The sequence below is a fragment of the Anas platyrhynchos genome, chromosome 3, assembly GCF_047663525.1.
Source record: "Anas platyrhynchos isolate ZD024472 breed Pekin duck chromosome 3, IASCAAS_PekinDuck_T2T, whole genome shotgun sequence".
NCBI classification, from domain to species: Eukaryota; Metazoa; Chordata; class Aves; order Anseriformes; family Anatidae; genus Anas; species Anas platyrhynchos.
The window spans coordinates 65,160,609-65,183,386 of record NC_092589.1 but is presented as its reverse complement, the minus strand read 5'-3'; the positions used below and the strand labels follow the sequence as shown (position 1 = coordinate 65,183,386).

Sequence of the window (22,778 nt, the reverse complement as noted above, 5' to 3'; positions counted from 1 at the left end):
CTTGAAGTATACCATCTGCTTGTGGAACAATGTGTATTATTATCCCAAGAGCCTTAGCATGCAAGACTAAAGAACAATAGAATCCAGTTCAAACCATTTCATATCTGAAATGGTGATTATTTTTTTTCTTTCAGCTGCTGAAGGCATTTCTTAAACTATTTAAAATTTCTGTTAAACTGTAAATGGATATATAACCGCCACTTCTCAAAACCATTGATATAGTATGCACATCAGCAGATATATAAAAAGCCCTATATTTCTTTGCAGAAAGAACAAAATTGTATTAATGTGGTGATTTTAGAGCTTGAACCCGCCTCCGTAGTTTTCAGTGGAGAATGTCCTATGGAGTTTCCTGGAACTGGAGAGGATTCTTTTTCTGCAGGGAAGATTTCTCAGGGAAGATTTTGATTATAGAAGAAGTCTTGTGCACGAGTACTTGCAAAATTTTACAATCCAGTTATGTATGATACCTATGTAAGAAAAAACAATGCCCCGTACCTTTCAAAACTCTGATATGTCATCTGCTTGGGAGGCAATCTCCTTCTTAAGCATACGAAAAGAACAGCTATTTTACTATTTTCACCTACTGACCCAACTGAAGTCAATGCAGTTAACACTGAGATTATTTTCTTTTAAGCTTGTAATTAGTGTACCAAGCCTTTGCAAATCCCTGGTCTGTTCCTTCTTGATGTAAAAAATTTGTTTTTTGTTTTTCCTGAAGATAATGTAAGTTCTGACATCTAATTAACAAAAATTGAGTGAAAACTTAAAAATCAGATGTACTCAATATCTGTTGTTTATCCTGATCACTTTCCCTTCTGGTTAGTAAAGCAACTGTTGACTTAACTCTTGCTGTTATCCACTAACGTTGATAAGCTGTCTATCATTTCATATTCAGTCATTTATAGACAGTGACTACTCAGAAAACTCATCCAGTAAAACCGTAGGAGTTCTTAAGAACTTCTCCCCCCTACAATAAAGTTGCCCCTTTTGCTCTTGAAATAAATTTAAAAGTTGCAAAAGCCTGGTGAAAGACATATAATGGCTAATAAAAAAAATAATAATATTTTTGTCTAATTTCTAATTTTGGACTCTGAACAACTCAAAATCACTTTGCCAATTTTTCACCAAAATAATTCATAACAAAGCAATCTTATCAGATGACAAAAGGCAGCTGAAAACATATACTTTTTTATGTAAAAGTCTGTCTGTCCACTATTACCACGAACAATGCCACAGATAAAAATATTCAGAGAGCATTTGTTCATGCAAAACACATTCTGTCTCTCAAAAAAAAATTAAATAAATAAATAAAAAATAATAAAAAAGATCTACAACATTTTCATAAATAATTGAATTACTGGCAGTGACATAATAATTACTTATTGGACACTTTGTCATAATAAAATCCAACGGGATTTATTAACAGTTTATATTTTTGTTGCTAGTCATGAACAGTGCAATGAGCAATGCTACTTATAGGATAGCTGACTAACAAACGTCTTTGTGTTTCAATTTCTAGCTTGTAAGCTACAGATCACACATTCTTAAATGTTATTATTTACTTGTGTGATTAAAAATAGCACTTGCTCAAGAAAAAGAGCCACAAAACTTACACAGCTCCAGTGCTACTGCTTTGGGGATCGGACCTGAATGGCGAGAGACGGGAAAGGGGAATCTCGCCTCTCACTAGGATGGCACCGAGGTCCCTGCACTGCGCCGATGCTTCTGCTCCACACAGCAGAGTAATTTCGGGAAGAACATAAAGGGATGCTTATAGCGATACTTTTAAATGAAAGCAAAACCTTGAACCACAGGTCTATACAGAGCTATGGTAGCGTGCTGCTATAAACATTATCCTTTCAAGCTCCTTATAGAGTGTCAGCTTTACGTCCTGACATGTTTCATGTTTAAACTTAAAAGGTTCGAGATGGGATTTCAGATGTTTGATGTTTCCTGCAGGGTAAAGCAGATTTTGGGGCACTGTAAAATAAAACAGGAGCTCATTGATGGGTGTTGGAATAGCAATGATGTGTGATTTCTGTGGCTTCCTGTAAAGTGCTAGGGGAGAAACAGCAAGGCTCAGATCCAAGAACAGGACTTAGGTGCCTAAGGTGTGTCTGGGGCAGGATTTAAACACCTGAGTCCCTTACTTTCAAAGCCCTGCTTAACTGCCAGCTCACTCCTGAAGCATGGGCATTTCTCAGGCATTTTGTTGTTTCTGCCATGAGATGTCAGCTTGCCAACTGAGCGTTCACTCGGCACAGGAGACTTCTGAGCTCAGGTCTCTTCCGCAAAGTCCAACATTTTCTCTCACAGAAACCCTTGGAAAAAAGGCAGCAAGCAGAGAATAACGATTAACAAAAATAACAAACCACACTTCTTCCAAAGGTAGCACAGGTCTCCACACACTGCAGGCAATTGCTTGTTGACAGTGGGCTCACCAGCCAGCTCCTCTCCTGTGCTAATAGGTGCAAGCAAAGCACCTCAGATGACATGGGCTGCAGTCAGGTGAGACAGAAGAGTTACTTTACTCTAGTTTTCCAACTCCTAGCTGAATATTTTTGCTGCTAAGCTTTTGGATACATTAAGGGTAGCAAGGCTGCTGCTCCTTCATGGTGTGTTTCACAAGACAAGACTGAGGCCTCCTTTGCTTTGCTAAAGAACACAGTAGCTTGCAAGGCTGTGCACTTTTGCCAGGGCACCAAACCCCATGGATAGCCAGGATCTGAATCAGTTTCTGATCCCAGCTGAGAATTCCTTGCTCAGTGTGCTCTTTTTTTTTTTTTTTGTCAGTCCATTTTGGAGGTGCCCAATGCTTTCCACGCATTAAAAGGCAACTTGGATGCCGCTCTCAGGGCTGCTAACGGTACTTTCACCAAAGCATCGACTGAGGGCATCAGTGTGCACAAAGCAGCAATGTTCGGAATAGCATTAATCCTTCATCAGTCACTAGCTCATCCACCCCACTTCTCTCCAAATAACTCACAAGGGAGCAGCTTTTCTGGTGATAGCATTCTAGTGGGAAGTTACAGCAGATGTAGGATTTGAGCATTTTTTCCTCATCTCCCCTATGAAGTGAGGAAAAGCATTCCTTGGAGGAAGGAAAAGGAGAAAACTCTCATATGAGCCAGAAACATAGGAGCAAACAGCTGGTGCAACAAGGTTTCCATTGCATTTCTTGACTAACATTTACAAACATCCACATGAACCAGAGCTACTAAAACCTGACACTTTAATATGTTTACAAAGTTTATATGTGTTATCAGCACATGTAATACTCCCAACAGGATTTATTACAGGTTCCTTTAGCAACAACATTTTTTATTCGTAACAGCTCCACTGGTCAGAGAGAGGAAAACAGCCAGTTTCTTCAGAGCATGCCTCCCACGCACACTTGCCCTGCATTATTGGATTGCTTATTCATGAAGATTACAAATACCAGTGTCGGCAAGTGTTTCATAACCTTGTTTCCTTTTCCTAGAATGTTCATAATTAATTTCACTACGCTTTTTCTATGCCACTGAAAAAGGGGTTGCTGGTTTTATTTTAGTTTATGCTACACTGCTGAATGAAGAATTACCCCTGCAAAATAGAACCAAGTGGGACCAAACAATATTTATTTAACATGAAGTCAGAGTCAGAAGATGTTAAGTGCATAAATTTAGCAAACACATGGAGATGGATGAAGATTCCAGAACGTTTTAGTATAACACAGCATTGAAAATAATCGGCTAAGATGAGGCACTGGGCATAGTGTCCACAGATGTCATAAAATCTAATAGACAAGATCTTACTGGCAGGAAAGGTAAATAAATTACACAATTTGTTATTTTGCAAAGAAATAGGTTATGTTTTGCAGTCCAAAATGAAGTCACACATTTGTCTTTTAGGTTTCTGTTTTATGAAGAGTTGAGCACTTAATGAGTTTCAGAGTTGAGGATGTATTAAAACTGAACATGCAATTCTGTATGAGAGCATAGAGTATATAACTGGTGCTACATCCTGGATAAGTATTTTTAAGCCCAAGATCCTGGTTTTACAAATATAATATTTTAAATGTGCTGTTTAAATTATCCATTGAGGAGAAGCTTCAGTCATGTAAGAAGTTGTTGGTAGGATTCAGGTATGAGTGAATATCAGCAAGAGGACATCTGTATGGCTGCTTAGGTCATGTATTATTTCCAAGACTATAGTTATTTTAAGTAAGAGGTAAATGTAAAAACAAATTCCCCTGTATATATTGTGGACAAAAATATTTTCCTTTCTCTGTTGGTATCATCTATTTCTGGAAACAACCTACAGAATTTATGTGATTTGAGAATGCTGTTTCTCTTCCATAAATGGACACCATGTCCTTTCATCCGAGTAATTCTCAGAAAGAAGAAGCTGTTACATTACTAACTCTGAGTTAAGTATATTTAAGGAAATAATGTAACAAATGGTGACATGTTTTATGATTATGTGATCTCTTAAGGGCCAAAGTGGGCTCCATCAACAAGAAAACTATGGAGGAGATTTCACATAAGCTTTCTTTTGCAATTTATTTGTGTGCTGTGGCTGGATACTCTGATGAATGCATGTCTTCCCCAGCTTTATGGAGGCATGGAGCAATATGAATGGGGGGTCTGAGTCCTGTTTGCTAAGATCTGACTTGCCACAAAGGAAACTGTAGACTGTACACTTCCAAGATGAAAACAAGCTGCCATTCACCTCTTCCTGAAATCATATAATTTCCCACTTAACCAGTGCTAGGAGAAGTTCATTTTTTCCTCTGTGTAAATCACAGCTGAGTCCAGATAAAATAGATTAATCAAAAGATTAAAAGGGCCTGTGTTTTGCATCTGGGATATGCAGAGACCTTGGGCACATCTTGTCCAAAAGATATAGAAATTGCAGTATTGCATATAAGACAGCTTATTCAGAAGAGTCTTCCATCTCATGCCCACTGTCTCCCACTTCTCTCTTTTACATATTTCATCCCCTAGAATCACACAAGGCACAAGCCTAGAGCTGTCATCCTCGAGATGGAAAAAACACCCTTTATGCAGCATTTGCCTATGATCTCCTAAAAAGATCTTTTTGACCATCTTTTATAACACCTGATGAAAGTGTCAGAAAATCACACACTTACCAAAAATGCAGGATAGTGTTTAAAGCCATTCACAAAATATTACCCAAATACACAATTTTGTTTGAAAATATGTTTATGCATGTCCATATATTTAGTCAACTGTGTCTTTCTCCCTTTCTCCCTGCCCTTCATATCTATATACAGTTTACATAATATATATGCATACAAATTCACATAGACTCAAGCAAGAATTAAAGGTTTTGACATGTTCTTTAAGTGTTCTCACTTGAAATCATCTTAAGACATAAAGGACAGATAACCCTAGATACAATAAATTTTGTTTCAAAACTCTGGTCTATCTGAAAACTCCACCTTTTCTCCCACTGTTTTTGTGGTCTGTTATTTAGCTGCACAGTTTAAATCAAACACTAAATTAAAACAAAAAATAAATGAGAAGCTTGGTAGGGGATCCCCTTCTGTTTCTGTTTAGCCTGGTATGTTTAAAGCTACACCAGAAAGTTAAATTTATCCTTCCTTTTTTGGTTGTGGACAGGTAAAACTTTCTGAGGGAAAGCTTTTCATGAGGCATGTATCACCAGGTTGGACATCTGAGTCAATGAGGAGAAAGAAAACAATTGTTTGGATGGATCCTGGGCAGGGGAAAACCGTGGTGGTGGAGAAGGATCTTCATGTTCCCCTGTGATAACTCAGCAGCACTGCTGGTAACGTTATCAGGGGGTATGTTCATGTGTCCACGTGTATCTATATCTGTATCTGTATCTGTATCTGTATCTGTATCTGTACGTGCTGAGGAAACATCAGGGAATATTGATTTTCATATCATTTATTAGATGACAAAAATACCATGATCATTCTCTGGAGATATTCAAGGCCCGTCTGGACGCCTACATGGGCATCCTGCTCTAAGGAACCTGCTTAGGCAGGGGGGTTGGACCCGATGATCTTTCGAGGTCCCTTCCAACCCCTTCAATTCTGTGATTCTATGATAAGACACATGCCAGATTAGCACAAGGTTTTCAATTAGAGTCTTGGCATTGCTTTTATTGGGAATTGGTTTAGGCAGAATAAGCATCTCCCAAAAATTAACGGATTGATTCTGCTTCTAGTTAAAGCTTGTGTCAGGAAGCAAATAACTCACAGAGCTCTGCCAACATGAAATTTGCATATCCTCAGAATACAGCCTAAATGTTTACATAGGCTATTAAAAAAGACCATGATAGTTGGTGGGGGATTTTTGTTCTCACTCACCAAGCAAAAGAGAGCCATGAGGTCTCCACTTCTCTTCATGAGGTGCTTGTAAGGGTAGTGAGGTTATTTCACCCTCTTTTGTCAAAGAACAGATGTAATTTGCCATTTAAAAGTGTGGGAGGAATACTTTCACTGTGTTCTCCATGCTTTTTCACCCCATCCAGATCTCATGAGCTTTCTCCTAGTGTATTATCTCCTCAGTTAGAGTTACCAAGCTTCTCTTTCCCTCTTTTTCTATATCTATGAACTTTGGCACTACTTTTCAATGTAGTGACTGAAGAGATTCAGAGAATGAGAACATACACCAGGCCGTACTAGCATGAATAGTGGCCAACTAAAAAGAGTAAGCACAGGGATAGACCCAAACTGCTGCATTTTCAGAAGTGGTAAGGGATAGAGGAATTGTAGATCAGCTCCGTTATCCTGCCTGATATAATGCAGACATGCTCCATTCCTCCGCATTATCCATAGTATGCCTGTATCCAACTCAAGCTTACTGGAAACAAGAACTAGCAGGTGAATGCAGTGAACCAGAGTAGACACACCAAACAGAATTAACATGTAACAAAGTTATGCGGGATATAAATATTGTGCCTCATATTGTGTCTCATATGATTTTTTAAAACAACTTTCTGAAATATTCCCATCACCATCGTTTCCTTTTCTTCCTTAGTGTCACCCAAAAGGAATTCTCCCTTACTATTCCCTTACCCTCACTCCCACTTAGCACCTATAAGCAGATTGCTCCCTGGCATACTTTTCCCTTTTGATGCCAAGCCACAAGTTATTGCAACTCGTGGTTCTGAGCTCAGCGTTTTGAGGAGAAGTGGTGGAAAGAGAGCAGATGCCCTTGAGCCATGGTGTGATGACTTGATGATAGCAGTGGGTTTCTGGGTGAGAAAAAATAAGCAGTGAATGGCTTCTTTGATTTACAAAGCCGCATTGTAAAAATAATCCATGAATCTTTGCGTATACAGAAAGAAAATACGAATCCTTGGAGCAGTTGTCTGACATGGCCCGATAGAAGTCAGGAGGGAGATGGAAAAACTTGCCTGCTCTCTAATAAAGTACATAGCCCTGAGGGCTATCAAATGCAAGATCATGAAGGGTGCTGCTTGGAAAGTGGTGAGCCATTATGAATGTGCCAGTTGTCATCAAATACTTCTGGGGCTGTTTGGCCAAGCACAGGTACCAAAATATTCACCCAGTTTGTCTACTGCTCTCCAAGAAGTAGGGCAGGACCCTTCAGGGACCAACAGAAAAAGTTTACTGATTGCAAAAATATTTGGGGGAAGAGGGGAGTAAAGTTGAAAGCCCTCCCATAATGTTTTGCATTTCCCAAAAACTTTGTCTGGGAGTGCTGCTAGATGCTCAGACAGCAGAACAACGGGTCTCAGTTTAGTAGGGCTCTTACTAAAAGCCCTACTATCTCTCCTCAGCTGCAGAGCAGTGTGGTGTCACGGAAGGGGTCAGCAGTGCAGTTCTTCAGCTGAACTGCAACGCATTGTACTCTATAAGCTATTCCTAGCTTTCGTAATGCCTGATCATCCTAGCTTTCAGTATGCCAAGCCCTTTCTTCAACACATTGAATTTCTCAAAGCTCTGCACATCTCTATTCTTTCTGTCTTGTGACAGCAGTTGAATAATGTCTACAAATGGAAATACCTCCTCCTCCTCTTGGCTTGCTACAGTAACCCCCTCCCCCAGTATTTTAAGCCTAAGTGGATTTACAGAGCTAGCCTGACAGTTTCTGAAATCGAAAACCTCTGGTTAATGACAGAACCCAAGCACTGCTTTTTCGATGGGCGGGCCAGTGCGTCTCGCTTCTCTGTAAGATGGACTCCCTCTGATGACGTGGGGATGGAAGAGATACCACACCCCGTCCAGCCGCCAGCCTCTTGCTGAGACAGCTATCACGACTGCCAGCTCTTCCTGAAGGTTTTACAATGTGGACAGTTTCAAACAAACATCAGATGAAAGCAATTTTGAGTCTAAACCAAGCACAGCCAGGTTTGCATTGGTGATTTATCGGTGAGAGTCATCAGCTCCTATTACCTATTTCATGAGCCATCCAGTCCTTTGGCTTCCAGCCATTTTTAGGGCCTAATTCTGCTCGTATTGAAGTTAATGGGAGGTTTTGTCACTGATTTCAATAGGAGGCCTCTGTCTATAGAGGCTTGAAGTGCTTCCAGGTTTCCATCATAGTCTGCGGTTCTCCTCTTTAAGTAAATTGGACATTAACAGATTGCCTGGACCCACACCTTTGGACATAGGAGAGCTTTAGATCTGATTCAGCTCTCACTCACACACCAGCTTCATACCTCAGTGGAGTTACTCCTGATTTATACTGGCAGGAGAGCGAGGTCCAGTGTTACTTATGCCTGGGTCATTGCCAGCAGAACACGGAGAGAATTCAAGTCACTTGTTATCCCCTTCCCTGCACCTCTCAATCACAACATACACACACACACATATATATATGTGGATATATTAGAATCATCTGGACTCTTTTAAGTTATTCACCGTTGAAACTGACTTCAAATTCAAATTTTAAAGTTGAAATAACAAAGAAGGAGAAAAGAGCCAGAAGGGAGCCAGCTGCAAGGGTACTCACAATTTTCATCAGTCTACGGGACACTCCTAATAACATATTTTACTACTTTGTAGTGAACTTTCTTTGCTTCTGCCATAAATACATTCCCTGTGCTGTAAATGAATAGCTTGCAAGCTCAGTAAAGTTAATATAAAAGAATAAATCTTAACTACCTAATGTCAGGTCAGAAATATAAATCTTATCTAATATGCCAGGTCAGAAGGAAAGAATACTTTTAGCTGAAAATAGCAAATACTTTCCAGTGCAGAGCAGGAACTTATTTTTCTCTTTAAAAAAGTATGCTGCCCCTAATAAGATGAGTTGAACAGTCTCCTTTTAGAATCTCCAAAAGAAAAATAAACACATAGAGCAGAGTTAATTTATAAAATGCTCCAAAGTTTATCTTGGCAGAACCGTTTTAGGCAGTGAGATTTCTCTCTCTTTCGCACATGCGTTCACACACACACATTCACACATATATACACATCTCAAAATCAGGGCAGGCGCTTACAATAGCAAATACTACAGAAAACTTCTATAACTGGGCAAGTATCACAGATACTGAGCTTTACTCAGGCAAAGCTCTCATTTTAAAATCACTGATTTTTTTTCCAAAGCAAGACAACAACCATTGGAGCCTTTTTATGACCTGCTGTGTCACAGTGGGAGCTGAAGAGCTGCACAAATACCTTCTGTCTCAGGTCTCCCTCCAACGTGCTGGCACTTCTGCAATCTTTATGGCAGTGGTGCAACTGCCATCCTTCCTCTGCTCCTGCCTCCCCTCCTCACTGCCTGCCCAGGGCCCCACGTGCCGGTCATTTGCCTGGCACAGATGTTCCTCCCAGGAGCCACATGCTCTCACTGCTGCCCCATCCTGTGTCCCTCCTGCACACCTCCCTCACAGTGATGCAGGCTCCAAATCTAACAGCCAAGATACTCCCCACGTGTGGTGTGCAGCACAACCAAGAACAAACAGTATCTTGCCCTTTCCCAACACCCCAAGCATCTTGGAGATCCTCCATCTCTTGTAGCAGACACTGTCCTTTCAGATAGTTTATTTACTTCAGGGTCTGCAAAGCAAACAGCCACTTCCCTCAGAATTAGAAAGAGTAAAGGCAAATTTATGTGGCTGAAGCATAGCTGTAGTGCTCGAGGCTGGTGTGTATACAACTGTCCAGAGGTACCTGTGCTCAGCACCACCACATTACAGAATGCAAACCCTGACTTGCTGAAACCCCACAGAAGAATGCAACGAGTGGGTTTCTTTTCTTTTCTCCTTCCTTTTGGCTTCTGGGAAGATGCCAGTGATTTCCAGCATTTGGTCTGACAACTGTTCTACTGTAAATATTTAGAAGAATCCATTAGAGATTAAACAAAGTGTAAGTAACTGCTCCTAAGTGATAGCTCTTATTAATGTTTGCAGCAATAGGCACTTTACAAGCACATATGAACCTACCTCTGGGCTGCTTGTAGGGAATGACAAGATAGAAGGCAGCAGGCAGAACGCAGTGTAATTTGAGCATCAGTGTGTTATCATTATAAATAATCAGTGCAGAGACAGCATTCTCTAATGTGTGCACTATGCTTGCAAATCTTCTAGACAGCAACGGGTAGAGTATGCTAAGAAAGTATCCTAACTGATGTATTTTAACTGATCTGTATCAGGCTGCAAAAGTACTCAAAGCCCTGGTTGGGACTCTTTTGTCTTTCTGTGGCCTGCCCCTGAAAAATACATTCAAAACAAAACAAAACAAACCACCATTGCCAATGAAAAAGCGCAACTCCAAGCCCTCCCCCAAGTCTAGTGCATCAAGAAAAGGCTTTGTAGTATTGTCATATGTTAAAGGGGAAAAAACAAGCACCACTTTGGTGGAGTTTTTAACTTTTTTCATATTGCAAAATTCTCCTGACTGTACGGTATCTGAAGCATTCACTGTGCAGAGTGATACTGATAGCAGAGAAAGAATGAACACCAACGGTGTTCCTGGCCTGACAGTAAGATACTTAAGTAACGCTGACAGGAGCTACTTTCCAGTGCACTAGGTGAATATTAGGTATACATATATTCCAGTACCTAAAATGATGCAGACCTCTGGTGCTCTACAGATTACAGGTTGATTACATGGTCCATCACTCTGCATCAGGACAACATCCCCTAAACACACAGTTTGGTTTGTCATGAATTCTGTCTCCAGGGGAGTGTACCGGTGGGGAGCTGAGGCCTCTTTGAAACAGCAAGTTGCTTGACTTGCTTCATGCAACTCCACAAACCCAAGGAGTCAGTTAAAGCGGATGTTTTCATTCCAAGGCCCAGTTCAACCTTTCCTTTCACTTTGTCTTTTTTGGCATCTGCATGTGTCATTTTGTATCACAATTTTGCTGCAGCAGCCCAGCATTTGGAGTGGTGTTGTTGCGGTCATTTCATATCTGACGCCTGTCTCGTGGCAGCCCAACGTGGTGCCGCAAGCCACTAGCCACCAGTTGAGCTGCCAAATATTCATCATATATAGAGTTGGGTGAGAGCTGCTGAGAAGAAACATTCTGGTTCATTGGATTCTCTCATCACTTCTTGCTGTGGCTTACAGAGCCACAGGCTTCTGTGTCGCAGCAGGGAAGAAGTATGAAACTTGTTAAGGTAAAGACTAATGGTGCACATTGCCCAGAGAAAAGATAGGAGAAGAAACAATGCTTTTGATGACCTGAAGCAAGCCTCAGCAAGTTAAAAAGAAAGTGAGATAGCAAAAGAAGTATTTAATACCCTCCTCACTAGTTCAGATGCTGGGCTGCTGTCTAGACTCAGGAGGAGGGTGATGTCTGCTCCAGCTTCCTCTCTGTGTAGTCAACTAGTACCCAGCACAAAAAAAGCAACATGTTATTATTACTGGTTCCCAAGCATGAGGTGGACTTGAAGCATAGGTGGTGATGTGCCTGACTCAGTGGGTGCAGTGCATTTTTCAAGGTGCTGCCGAGGCAGGGCCCTCTCTGACATTTGGTTGAAGTCGGTAGCCATCTGTCAGAGAATGACTGCTGCAGACTGGGTCTTGGTGGGAGCTTTGGCTTTTCACTATCATTGGCCATCATTTACATCCAAAAGCAGGAGACAGGAAGTCGTGAAGTATTGTTTGGGCTGTGGTCTTTCTGAACTTGTTCATAGGCTTCCAGGTGCCAAGACTCTTCCACCTCTAGAGCCAGCAGGCAGCAGGAGGAGAGAGCAAGGGTGCTGTGTTGAGTTTTTTGACAGTGGCAAGGATGATGAATGCCAGGTAGGAGATAATTCCCCTTATCTTCTTCTGTACCTCCATGTGTGCGTATGTGGGAGCTTTGGGAAGTCAGACAGAATCAATGCTCATGCCCTGGAAAAGCTACAGAAGGGCAGACTAGACAGTCTCTTCAAGGAAGAGGAACATTAGTAAGGAATGTTTCTAAGCTAGTGGGCTTGGATAGCTGAAAACAAATGGAGTTGCTCTGCAGAACATTCCTCTAAGGAACTGTTGATCTGAAATTGAGGGCAATTTTTGATTTTCTGTCTGGAGAAATAGCTTCTTTTCTGATACATGTTGATATTGTTGGATCAAGATGATCCAGAATCTTTCTTACAATTACGGACAGCAAAATTTTTATTAGTATAGTCAATTTAAGTTAGGTGTTGATCTTAGTTTCACACATATCTCCACTTGCACCAGCAGTTCTGTAAACATTCTCCTAATAATATCAATAAGAAGCAGCAGTAAGAATGCACCTTTCAAAACCAAATACAAATGTACAAATATCAGTTCATTTTTCTTATTTATTCTCTTGACAATTTTTCAATAAGCCATTGTAATGATTATATGTAAAGCAAAAAGGAGGTAGAGAAGTTATTTTCTAAGACCAGTCAACAGTAGTGATCGCATTTAAAGACACAGATTGCTGACAAATCTTGCTGAAGCCCAGGTGGTCATATCTCTTCAGTAAACAAGGAACAAAACTTCCACTGGATAATTTGGTAGGGCTTTGTTGATGTTGATAGGACTGTGGAAATTTGACTCAAATAATTAACTAATTTGATCATCTTCCTTGACTGCAGGAACTGAAAGCATAAACACCAATAACCAAGCTAGGCATTGGACATAAAATGGAAGTTACTGGACAATCTCATCTCTAGCTAGATGTTTAAGGTAGTTCAGATAGACTGAGCTCTAGAAATGTCTATTGCCTCCAGTGACTACAAAGCCTTCTGTCCCCAAGCCCAGAGGATCTCCTCTCTCCATCCATAGAAGAGTTAAACCCAACAAGACTCATTTGAGGAGACTGGACTGCTGGATTAGTCATGGATATCTGAATCTTCACAGCCTACAAAAAGGGAAGGTGATACCCAGCATGGGTCCATAAGTGCAGGCACTTTGATTTTTAAAATTGGACAAAATCTTGCAGAGGTACTACAATGTAGTTGACAGGGAAATGAACCTCCAGAAATCCTAATTTCTACTTTAGAGTCATGCTTGAATGTTCAAGGGCAGCAGACTTTTTAATTATACATCATTTCAGCAGAATTCTTGGGATATCATCTCCTTTTAGTTTGTGATGCTGTGAGCCATTCTCGCTTATCTTTCGATGTTGTGATCACAATGAAAGCAATTTCTCAAAATTTGCTATTCTGTTACAATACAGTTGGTCACAGCAGAAGCATGCACAATTTCAGTGTGACACCAGTGACTGAGAATAGAAGCACTTTACAGACTCTTAGCCCAGATGTGAATGACTACTCCAGGATCAGCAAGAGGTGGGGGTCCAGCCTTACAATTCCAGAGCAGGAGCCCCAGCATGCTGGGGAAGAAATAAAAGTGTAAAAAGAGAGATTATAATAATGAAGTTAATTTTTCTTTTGATCATAGCCATGCTGGATGAGAAGCTATACTGTTTAAGGTAACAGTGTCTACGAGTTCTATATAAGACAGCACCTTAAACATGCCTCAGAGATGCTGATTTGAAGAAACCAAGTGGAATGCATGGCATAGTTCAGACAAGACAGGAGCAGTGAATAACTTGGCTTGTTATCCCTTCTGCTTTTTGAAAGAGGGGGAGTATTTCATCATTTCATTCCATTTACACATGAAACAACATTCCGTTTTCACATTCTCTTTAGAATACTAATTTATCAGTGCTTTCTTAAATTTCTCAGATATAAAGAATAAACAAACTGAGGAAGAGACCATACTGTTGAAGAATTTTAGATAAATGTTTAGGTTTTAAAAAATGAAAAGGTACTGTCTGTTTTCTTTTGTTTTGCCAGTAATTTCATATGAATGTTAAACTGCATTAGATAAGTGGCTACAACACAGTAAGAGAAAATTAATTGAAATCAAAAGGATACTTTCTTGAGGTTCTCTGCTTCTCTATCCTGCACAAATATATTGTGGTAAAATCAACAAGTCTTCTACCATCTGTTTGCTTACACTGATGCCTCATCCAGCAGATATGCTACATTGAAACCTTATGAGACATAAAAATCCAATTTTGTTCATAAGGCAACAATGTGGAGTTTGTTTTAAGGAAACTGAAGTTTATTTTATTTCTGAAAACTCCCGTGAAGCAAGTAGTTCTCAAATCACAAAGAAAATATTGGATCATCACCCCATATTAAAAATATGGCATTTTTATTTGCTTTTATCCACAATTATTTCATTCTCTTTTTCTATGTCATCAAAATCAGATTGATGAGCATAACACAACTCACTGTGAGTAAAAAAATGATGATATTGCTGATGCTATCTAAAGATAAAATGTTAACACACTGCTGAGTTGTCAGAGGATGCAACCAGGGATGGATGCCTGAAGGTGCTCCTCAGGCAGACACAACTGCACACTTGAGAGCACAGCAGCAATGCTGGCACTTGCAGCATCTGCAGTGCATTGTGGACTGTGTTACCTGAGAGATCTTGTGGGTTTTAAGGCCAGAGGGCCTGCTGGGAGAGGGTAACATGACCACCTGTTTAGCAAAAGTATAGGACCCACTCAATGGTTCCTTTCTCAGGCACAATAATTTATGGTTGAGGTACAGCATACTTTTACAAAGATGTCTGACCTCTTATTTGAAGCACACATATGAATGAGATTATACTGCCTCCCCTGAGACCACTGCAATGATTAACTTGCAAGGTTTTCTGAATTGGCTTTGGATAATGTGGTTGAGACTCACTGATTCCCATTTCCAACCACTGATCTGCTGTATCTTACTAACAATAACAAGTAGCTTTATAACATCAGATATTTTTAGGGGGAACTCCTAATTACACACTAATTGTTTTTCCACCTAGAGAAAGAGGTGCTGTTCCAGAGTCTCAGGTGAGGCTGGTTTTAAAGAAAACACTCCTCTGACCTAGATACAGACTTTACTGTGCTTTTTATCTCTAAAGCAAGCGTGACTGAGGCATTAATGTATCTGTTCTCACACCTGTTTTGTGCCAGTATAGCTTTTTTGATGTTAAACTCTAATAGAGTTGTTCCTTGCATAAAATGTCATAACAGAAGAAAGAACCAGGTCTAGCACAGAATTTTTCCTGTGTCATGACCAAGCAATTGTATTCCTGATCTAAGTGAATGCCATGAAAATGTGGCCTGAAAGCAGGTGTCCCTGCGCAGCTTGCCTAATGCTGTGCCCTGCCTCAGCAGCTCTCAGGAATTATGTGCCATCAAGATACTTCAAAGCTTAAAGATCTTCAGAGGAAGAAAGCAGCAGGGTGATTCACTGGCCCTTCTGAATTCCTAGTACTGGACTATTGCTTCATCTTGGGCATTGGGACAGCCACATCTCTTCACTGTAATATAAAGCATAATGAGGCCAATATAGTGACCTTGTTGGGTTTTCTGGTAAGAGCCCAACAGCTCTAGAGTGTCCCCACATTTATCAGTTCAGACTGGTTATGGTGGTTATCAGACAGGCAACGCATTCTCTTTCTTTTCCAAACATGTGCTACTAAAGAGCTGCTTCAGTGACCTAAAAAGTAATATGACCCCTTAAAAGAATAAAGTGTAAAAGCTCTTACATCACAGAACTGGATCTTACTTGATTGCCTTAAGGACCTCAGGATAACAGGTCCTATAGAATTGCACATATATCTGGAATGTTATTGCTATTGCTGCTGCTGTGATTTGATCATATCATGTTCTCAGGGTTTTTTAAGGATGGCTGAAATCACAATATGGTTTGTGATAATTATACTTTTTCTCATTTCCACATCAGTGGAAAACATTGTAATCGTTTTCCCCAATCATTTGACCTCCTTTTCACTTGGTTTCCCTTTGAACACCTCTTTCTAATTTTCTGTGAGAACACCTTTGTTGTACTGGCTTTTTTCCATGTGAAGTGTTACATATGATGTTGGTATGGAAAGTATTACACAGTAAACAGCAGATTCAAGCTGAAAAAGATACTTTAAAGATTAACAAAGAAAGACTCTATAGGACACCAGCTTGATTCTTACTGAAATCAAAGCAATCTGATTTCCTTCCTACCAGAATACAGTTCAGGAGTTACTTGATAAAATTAATTGATAATCTCAAAGTTGAAAACCTTTATGTTGAAAAGCACCAAAACTATCATATGTGCTTTGTCTCCTGCACAGTCACAAAGAAACAGGGCTGCTTACTTACTGTAAGCACCAGAGGAGTCTTACTCCCAGATATTATGAAAGTGATTTTAAAAGCATGAACATTAATTTTAAAGAGCCAATAAATTAAAATAGTACCAAACCCTTCTCTTAATAAGAAATTTGGTATTCCCATAGCCATGCTTTTCTCTGTAGAATAAGGAAAAACAATATATTTTTATTTTTATTTTTATTTTTATTTTTATTTTTATTTTTATTTTTATTTTTATTTTTATTTTTTTGTCTGTTAAAGAAAAAAGAATAATATTCTTGCTCCTCTGAAGAAAAATGAAAACACAGTCATGTTGCAAATATTTGAAGCTTTTTGTTCTTTACTATGAAATTATCTAAAATATTGAAAAGTTAAAAAAAAAAAAAAGTTGAATCTTTGAATTAGTTAAAGGATAAGAAGTGCTATGCATTCTTTTCAAAGTTCGGGTTAACAGTCAGGCTTTTGCCTACTTCAGGAAGATATGTGTCTGCTCCAAGCACAAGAGCCTCTATTCAAGAATGTGTCCTTAATTTTAATCAGGTATTTAGGTCTAATTGAAGTCAAGGGGTCTGTAACACATGTGTGAAGGTAACCATATGCTGATGTGAGTTTTTGAATGGGGAGGAATTTAAGCATGGGCTGACATGGTAATCGTTTAGGTTTTTATTCTGTTGGGTCTGGGCACGCAGAAAGCAGCATAAAACAGATCAACAAACATTAAATCTTGTTAACTTGGTGCTCGGTATAGAAAAGAAAAAGGGCCTTTTATTTCCCTGAAATTTCTGACCTTTTTTGTTATTTTTCTTCTCCTTGTTGCTCTTTGCTCACCAACCACAGTTCTAGTTTTCTGTGGACAATTCCCAAAGGGAACATTCCTTGCTGGAGTAACTTAACCAGCTCTTTTCCTTCATTTACAGCAAGTACAGCACCCCTTGCAGAATGCAAAGCAGATCCTTTGGTCACAAGCCAGCGCTAATAGCATGTTTTCCAATAATCTAATCTCCTCAGTCAAAGAGCAGAAATCAGAAAGTTAAAAGAAATGACTTCCCAACTTGTCTCAATCTGCCTCTGAAATCTGTGCTTGGAAACGTCATACAAGTAACTAGAATAAATTGTTACCACACTTGCACCCATGACTCAGTAGATGTTTTCGTAACAATCTGATGTATATAAGAGAATCCCATATAAAGCAAGGCAGAATGTAGTGCCAAGCACAGAGTTACATATAAAGGCCTGCATCTGCAAAGTAAGAAGCCAGAAATTTCAGCCAAAGCTGAGAACATATCGTAAACATCTATGAATTAAACACCTCGACACTCCTAAGAGATAGGTATCATTTCTTCTTTGCAGCTGAAGAAATTGAAGCCCAAATATGACAAGGCCAAAACTTTTAAGTTTGGCTCTACAAGTGAAGCAACAACCCTTTGATTAACATCATAAATAAATAGCTGCATTTTCAGACCGCTGACCATTTGCATCTTCCACAGGCATGTCGAAAATCAGGTTATGTGTTTAGGAATGAAGTGGGGGCATTAGTTGTCTCACTGAAGGCCCTGGATTTGAAAATGTTGATGTTAATACTTTCAGCTTTCCAATGATAGAAAACAGAAAATATTTCTGAAACAGACAATATGGAGGTAACTTCATCAACCTTCAAATACAAGAATTCCTAGCTTTCTCCAAAAAGTACAAAAATCTGCAGTGCTGCTAGAGGGTCTTCAGATATATGGAAATATAAGGCTATATGTTGAAAGTTTACCTATTCCTTTTGTTTTCTTCCGCAATGTTTGTTTCATTTTTTTTCTCTACTGAAGTGTATGGAAGCTTGTTTTGGCATTGAGAACCAAAACCATCTCAATGATTTTTTTCAGTACCTAAAATGATGCAGACCTCTGGTGCTCTACAAATTACAGGTTGATGACTTGGTCCATCACTCTGCATCAGAACAGCATCCCCTAAACCTGCAGCTTGGCTTGTTGTGAATTTTTATCTCCAGATACTGTACTGGTGAGGAGCTGATACCTCTTTGTAACAGCAAGTCGCTTGACTTGCTTCATGCAACTCCACAAACCCAAGGAGTCAGTTAAAGCGGATGTTTTCATACTAGGGCACAGTTCAACCTTTCCTTTCACTTTGTCCTTTTTGGCATCCGCATGTGTCATTTTTTATCACAATTTTGCTGCAGCAGCCCAGCATTTGGAGTGGTGTTGTTGCGGTCATTTCATATCTGACGCCTGTCTCATGGCAGCCCAACGTGGAGCCGCAAGCCACTAGCCACCAGTTGAGCTGCCAAATATTCATCGTATTGGATGCTTTAAAAATAACTGCTGTGATTTCATGTTTTTCTAATATCTGGGGGATGTTTGGTTTTCACTGAAGCCTAACTAATTGTTGGTATAACTTATATTAGACAGTTCTGTTTGCAGCAATGGTTTCTATTTCTATAATTTATTCTGCATCCTGTTAATTATTTTACAGAATAACAAAACAGAACAGAACAGTCCTCTCTTCCTCATTGCTATAGTTATTAGAAAAATGTTCTTCAACAGAGCACTGTTGCAAAGTGCCAAGAATATTTTTCAAGCTGGCTAAGGCATCTGACACCTGAAAAAGCAGCCATCTCAGCAAATGGGTCACTTCATTGTGAAACAAGTTGGGTAGGAAGAGGTGTTTCACAAACTGTACTTGTGCAGTGTAGGGTGACATGCCTTCAGGATGCTGCTGTGATTCAGTCTAAATTATGTGACACATACTACTGCTGTAGGCGAAAGACTAGCAAAAGTATATTTTTAAGACAATTTGTGCAATTAGAAGTGTTGGACATCACATTTGCTGTTCAACAGCAATGTTAAATAATATATCTGACAAATAAAAAATGAGCCACCTTTAGAAGCTACAATTCATAATCTTTTCTTTTCTTTTCTTTTTTTTTTAATTTATTTATTTTAATTTCTACTTTAGGTTAAATTGATTTTAAAGACACAAGTTTTTTGTGTTTTTCTTTTTTCTTTGTTGTTTGTTTTTTGTTGGTTTTGGGGTAATTTGTCCCAATTGAAGAAAGAACATTAAAGCAGTTTAAAAAACTTTGATTTTATAACTCTTACTTGAAAATATTTAATCAGACTCATAATGCTAACCCAAATTTTTCTAGGTATTTAATTATCAGTTTCATATACAATTGTATACCTTTCTGGTTATTTTTCTTTACCTAGTCTTGTCAATAGGTGGCCTCATTTTTTTTTTTCTTTAGAATTTCCTTTTTCTTGCAAATTAAAATGTTATATCTTACCATTCCATACCATTTTAGTTATTACAAATTAAAGCCACTTGGAGAATCACTTACAGAAAAACATTCAAACTGAACATGCCACTCTAAAAATACAAATATTTCATAAAACAACTTTGACGGAATTCTGTCTGAGAATGAAAAAGAAGCATTTTGTACCGTAAAAACAAAACAAAACAAAACAAACAAACAAACAAAAAAACAAACAACAAAACAAACAAACAAACACCTGTAACATCTTCTGGAACTGATTTTTTGAGATATTCTGAACTGTTTTTTCATATCAACTGCTTCGTTTGGATTTATTATATGTAATATGAATGTTTGAAAAAGTTAAACTGAAGCCAAATATCTCCAACAAAGTGAAACAGATCTTTTTTAAATGGAATATTTTGTAATTTTTTGGTTCTTATGACAATTTCCCACATTTAAAAAACCTTGTGAAACAGCCTTCCCATCCTCTGCTCCACGGTTGATCCATAGGGACAAGCATCAGAGCAAATGATGGGTGCCCTTCAGCCACCAGAACCGAACTCCCAGTGCTTGGCCTCCTCTCCAGGCCACCCCCACCCTGCCTGCAAGGAGGCAGCTGGGCACTTTGGCCTCCCCCTGGGCACCTTGGCCTCCAGGTACCTTGGCCTCTGCCTGGGCCTCTTCCTGCCACCAGAGCACCCAATGGGATTGCTGCATGCAATTGATTTTTGATGCTTTTGATTGATTTAACTGTCTGTGGAGCTTGGTGTGTGAGCATTATGCCATTAATTAGTTTTGGGATGAAGGACGTATGTTTACAGAGGCCACATTTAAGTAACAATAATGAAAAAGATGCTTTGTTTTCTCTTGCACTCAGCAGAGGAGATGGGTGTGCAAATCCTCAGGCAGCGGTGGTGCACCACCACCATGCGACAAATGAGTTGTGTCCCTGCTCGTGCCCAGAGTGGATATTAGCCTTGATTTCATCACCCGTGCCCCAATAATTCAGCTCAAATACTGCCCAGCATGGCTCTGGCTTGACTGTAAGCTGCCTGCTGCGTATCAGGGCAGTGACGCTGGATCTATTATGGTCTTAGGGAAGAGAAGGATGCTTGGTGTGAGTGAGAAATGTCTTTCATGTGGGCCAGCATGTGAGACAGCAAAGAAGGTTGGGAGGGGGAGGCTCGGACTTCAAAGGGAGGGCAGAAGGCACAAAGGGTGATGAAACAAGCCCTAACTACGTGCCATTCATATTTACTTCACAAGGAGGGCCAGACTTGCAGAGCTGTTGAACTGAGTCAGTTTGTCAGGAATCAGACACTTACTTAAATCTCACCCAACCTAAAGCTTAATCCCACTCAAAACAGGCCATCTAATCACACTGACCTTTATAAATCAGATAAGGGCGCTCCAAATCATGGGCTACCCAAAAGCTGTTGATTAACAAATGAGTGAGGTCCTCGTCCCCCTTTCTTAAGAGGATCTGTGCTGTTGACTTTGGTGGGCCAGGATGGCAGCCAAAGAGTCTGAGCTGGCTGGTGGTGAAGTCTCTTGTCTGTTTTCTACCAGAGCTGAATTTGATTTCATATCGTTGCTGTTCACATTTTGCATTCAGAAACCTTTGGCTTTTTTTTTTTTTTTTTTTTTAACTGGCAGAGGTCCCAGTGGCATGAGAGAGATGAAAATAGTTGTGTCTTCATTTGCTAGGTGTTGATAGCGTATGCATCACTACCCAGTGCTGCAGCAGAGAAGCGGTCACTAGACTGCTTCTAGTATTTTTGCCATTAACTTAAACTTGAATTTTGGAAGGTATCTTGTGTCACTGATAGGCCGGTCAGCCTGAAGAATTTACCCTTTTTCTTCTAGGAAAATTTGAGATCAGTGTTTATCACTGTTACAAATTGTAGAACCCAATTTTTAGAGACCTTGCAGCACTGCAATATTTCTTAGTATCTATACTCTGGGTCCAAATCTTGATGAGAGACTTGAATTTAAAGAGACAGGTTCTGATTCAATGGTTGCAGGCATCGATCCAGAATAGTTCCACTGCAAACAACATAATTTGGGGCTTCCAGTTAGTTTCAGCATGGTATGAATTTAATCATCACACAGAAAAAAAAATTAGTTCATTCAGTACAAACTTCTGATCAATGCCACTTATGAAAATATACAAAATTGAGAGGATATTAAGTAATTGACCAAAGGCACATCTGAGCAACGCCAAGGCAGTGGGCTGGCTTGCTGTCTAGCTTATTAATTTTTTAACGCTGTAAACATAGTAGTAGAAAAATCATAACTTTGACATGGGATTACAGGCATTTGCTGTCTAAACCCTTCTCCCTAGTCCCCAGCACGGAAAGTAAAATCTGTTACATCCTGCTGTTCTTTCTGTGGTTTCTGAAACAAAACTTTGAGAGAAAAACTCTGGTCTCAAAAGACCCTGTGGGAAATGGGAAACTTGCAAATGCTACTGTAGTTGTGTAATGTTGACAGTATGAGCTGAGTGATCCTTATACAGCTTGGAAGTGCATGAGCATCTGTGTAATACGCAACAATAAAAGTCTCCAGTATGCTGGAGCAGCAAAAAAAAGAGAGGTAAACTGGGGGGACAGTCTCTGCTGTCAGCACGACAACCTTATCACCAATGAGCTTTGTTAGAAACATATGAATGATAAATGGAAGGCTAGCATAAGGCAGAAAATGTGCCTGCATATTTGAGAGAATGAGCATGTACAATATAAGAGCATGTTTTTCTTACCTGAAAAAAGTCTGCACCTCTTGTAATGAAGAGATCTGGGAGTCATGGGGGTCACGGTGGCATTTGACAATTTTTAAACCACTGGTTTTGGAGTTCTGTGCCCATAAAAACAGTGTAGAATCAACTGGAGAGCTTCATGATGTCATCTTGCAGGTTTAGACTGTTAAAATACTGTCCAAATATACATACAAGAAAGTATAATCTC

General features: G+C 39.6%; 1 protein-coding gene across 2 annotated transcripts in view; it reads left to right on the top strand.

Moving 5' to 3' along the window:
* RSPO3 (R-spondin 3) overlaps positions 1 to 22,778 on the top strand; it is a 61,402-nt gene that overhangs the window by 5,281 nt on the left and 33,343 nt on the right. The window contains exon 1 of one of the 2 annotated variants that reach the window (XM_021270533.4): positions 5,749 to 5,812. The exons of the other annotated variant lie outside the window; for it this stretch is intronic. Coding sequence (XP_021126208.4) covers positions 5,764 to 5,812 — 49 coding nt within the window. The 5' untranslated portion in view covers positions 5,749 to 5,763. Of the gene's footprint in view, positions 1 to 5,748; positions 5,813 to 22,778 lie in introns of those variants that run through there. 2 annotated transcript variants of the gene reach the window in all.